Source organism: Quercus suber, unplaced genomic scaffold, assembly GCF_002906115.3.
Source record: "Quercus suber isolate HL8 unplaced genomic scaffold, Cork oak 2.0 scaffold_1124, whole genome shotgun sequence".
In the NCBI taxonomy this organism is placed as follows: domain Eukaryota; kingdom Viridiplantae; phylum Streptophyta; class Magnoliopsida; order Fagales; family Fagaceae; genus Quercus; species Quercus suber.
The window spans coordinates 63,955-67,381 of NW_027070528.1; the positions used below are offsets into that span (position 1 = coordinate 63,955).

The window sequence follows — 3,427 nt, forward strand, 5'->3', positions numbered from 1 at the left end:
AATAAGGTGGAAAGTATTAACATTTAATGATATTTTTTTAACCATTAGATCTCTTAGAAATCTATGGCTTAAAAAATGTGTAACTTAAACCTATCTCTTTATATATATATATAAAGATAAGTTCAAATTACATCTAATGTAACTCTAAAGAATTATAACTTTTTTAAACCACTAAATTTAAATAGATCCAACGAGTAAAAAAAATCTTCATTATTACAATTATTTTTATTAAAATCTCATTAATTACGTTCATTTACTACGTTCTAAACCCATATCTAATCCCAACAAACGTCTGACTCTCTCTCTCTCTCTTTCTATGTTTGGTGGTCAAGCCGTTAGTCTCTCTATCTCTCTCTCTCAATCTCCTCCACCGTTGTTCCAACTCCACAGGTTGCCGGCAGGGAAAAAAAAAAAAAAAACCAAGCCGAACTGTTTCTATTGGTGAGTACTCTGTTTCTATTTTTCCTTTCTTTTCTGTCGTGAATGCTCTGTTTGTTTTTCCTGGTCTGACTCTCTCCAGAACTCTACGTTTCTTTTCTGGTATGTTCTTTTCTGGTCTTACATTTTTCTTTGGTGATGGTTGTTTTTTTTTTCAAAGACTCTAGCATCTATAGTTGAAGTGCCTATGCTTTTCATAGGCTTTGCAGTTTTGTTTTTCTGGTACTAACTGTTGACTGTCATCATATGCAGTATATATTTTGTTTAATTTATGCTAGTTCCAATATATTCGACCATATTGAATAGAGCAACTTGAGCTTTGGTAGCTTATGCCGAATCATTCATTTATCTAAGTAGTCTATTCATTGGTCTATTGGTTGGTTGTTACTTGTTAGTGCTTCGTTTTCTATTACTTGATTCATTCATTTTTCTTTGGTGATGGTTGTTTTTTTTATTAAAAAAAATGCGTTCTATGTGTATGACCAAAAGCGGCTTAGAAGTTCTAATCTTTCTTTTCCTATACTAATGTTGTATTCCATATGGGTTTTCTACATGTTTTTATGTAGTGTCTCTAATGAAGCTATGCTGCTCTACTTGGGTTTACAGGTCCTTTATCCGCAATTGGATCCATACTCACAGGAATTGACTACATAGGTCTAGACCATGTGATGGTGTTTTCTAATGGGGATTTCTCCCAAGCTTTGGAAGAATTATCAAGAGAGCAGTAAGGTTGGAGACACAAAAAGGCAGTTACGGGGTTGCAGTGGGAGTGGTGTTTACAGAGGTTGATGACAATGATATATTGATATTGATGATTTAGCATAAAGTGAGTTTTTTCATTACATTTTTCGAGTTTTTTTTTTTTTTAAGAATTTTTTATTGTAATAATATATATCTCATGTTTCAAATTTACTTATACCTTTTTTTGTTCTACTTTAGGTACATGTGGTTGAAGAGAATCACAAAATGAGCATTCCTTGGTGGAATTTATATACTTATTGAGTCCAAGTTGTTGAAGGAACTATGTCTAAGGACGTATGTTGTTAATCATGATGAAATAGTTTTATTTGGTTTTTTGTTTTGTTTTTTTAAGGACCTATGTTGGAATACTGTTTTTGCTTCAATTTAATGTCATTAACGGTGTGTTTTTAAGGACCTATGCTAGAATACTGTTATTTAAGGACATATGCCTCATTTTTTCAGATTTTCTACTGCTCACATCTTGTTTTGAGGGGGTACCTGCAGCTTTGTGTTTGCTTTTTTAATAACAGTTTGCTAGGGATGATCTATCTTTGTTTGTGGTTCTAAATAACAGGTAGTATAGCTGCTTTAAGTTACTGCATTAGTGGTTCTGCACTATTTACTGCACTGTTTACAGCACTGCTTATTGCACTTTACTGCGCTGTTCTGTTACTGCACTTTACTGCACTGCATTACTATAGCTGCACTGCACTTTACTGCCTCTGAATCCTCTTATGTTAGGAAATGCAAGATAATGTCTGGTCATGGAGTTCCAAGATAGTTTACTGCCTGATTGAGTTGTAAAATTTACATATTGCAGGTATATTGTCCATAATGCCAGATTATGAAATAAAAATTCTTTAAATACATATACAATTTATTGTTTGAATTTGCATTTTCAACTTCATTGTTCTGTTTGAGCTAACACTTTAGCAGGTTATTCACACAGGACAATGTGTCTCCACCTCCGGAGAAGCTGTAACAGTAGCTCAGGAAGTTGTCAAAACAATACTAGCCAAGGGATATGTTCTAGGCAAAGACGCATTAATCGAGGCCAAAGCTTTTGATGAGTACCATGGAGTCTCAGCTACTGCAGCAGCCAAGATTGCTGAGCTTAGTGATAGAATTGGACTCACTGATAAATTTCATGTTGGCATGGAAACTGTTAAGTCTGTGGACGAAAAATTCCATGTTCCAGAAATCACCAAGTCAGCTGCAACAGTCACTGGGACAGCAGCTGTAGTAGCGGCAATGGTTACAGGAAAAGCAGCTGTTGCATCTGGTCATGCTGTAGTCAACAGCACTTACTTGCCAAAGGAGCACTTTGGGTTTCAGGCACATTGAATCGTGCAGCTAAAGCTGTAGCTGATTTTGGTAGCCATGTTACTGATGGTAGTAAACAAATAGATTGATACTATAGCAACTCTTATAGTTGGCTTTACCCTTGATATTGTATACAAATAGATAGTTTTATTTTTTTGGCATAAGTAACAACCTTTCTTATTAGTTGTCTTGTTATGGAAACGGTTCAGTTTTAGATTGAATCTTTTTGGATTAGTCAATACGTCACAATATCTTGTGATTTATTGTACCAGACCAACACATTGTTCTTCTTAAAAAGTTTCAAATTCTTCATCCTATGTTTTAGAGGAAATGAAATATTAGATTATTGATTGATTAGACTCCCCATGGCTAGGATGAACAGTTGTGGATTGGTTTCTTCAAATTTTTGTTAAAGGGTTGTATCAATTTGTCATAGCGCATATGCTATAGTGTTACCCCCTGCCTCAGGCAAACATAGACTTGGTTTATAGTGGTTGTATTGTGTTTCAATGAAATTCATCTTGATTTAAAAAAAAAAAAAAAAAACTGTGTTGAGGATTAGCATGGAACCAGACACAATCACCACCACAGAAAGTTGTTTGACAATCATAGAAAGTCATTACAAGAAATTAAAGTATAACAAATCAACAATGTCCATAGCCTTACATTCATCATATGGTAACATCAATGGGGTATTTAATTTTCCAGGAGAAACATTTCGATTTCATACCTGCTCAATAAGATTGGCAGCTAATAGGAGAAAAAAGTTGTTCATTGAAATCCATTTTAATTTTTTTTTTCCTCTCTAAATGTGAAATATGTTTGAATCATACGATGCCAAGTAAATGGACAATCAAAGGAAAACTTCAAATCTTATTTTATTTTTTCTTTCTATAAAGAGGGGGGGGGGGGGGGGGGAAAACTT

At 34.3% G+C, this 3,427-nt stretch overlaps 1 protein-coding gene across 6 annotated transcripts; it reads left to right on the forward strand.

The window, feature by feature from the left end:
- The first annotated feature begins 281 nt into the window (after positions 1 to 281).
- LOC111991909 (binding partner of ACD11 1-like) lies at positions 282 to 2,812 on the forward strand. Of its 6 annotated transcripts, none has more exons than XR_010627361.1 (5): positions 282 to 441; positions 1,045 to 1,264; positions 1,378 to 1,753; positions 1,921 to 1,999; positions 2,116 to 2,812. XR_010627361.1 is itself a non-coding variant. In XM_065769361.1 (4 exons), the coding sequence occupies exons 3-4, from the start codon at positions 1,462 to 1,464 to the stop codon at positions 2,521 to 2,523; spliced, it is 420 nt and encodes a 139-aa protein (XP_065625433.1). In that variant the 5' UTR covers positions 282 to 441; positions 1,045 to 1,264; positions 1,378 to 1,461; the 3' UTR covers positions 2,524 to 2,812. The 6 variants fall into 6 exon arrangements, 1 of the variants encoding a protein (XP_065625433.1); XR_010627360.1 differs by having other exon boundaries at positions 1,378 to 1,473; positions 1,642 to 1,999; XR_010627362.1 differs by having other exon boundaries at positions 1,378 to 1,473.
- The last annotated feature ends 615 nt before the right edge of the window (positions 2,813 to 3,427 follow it).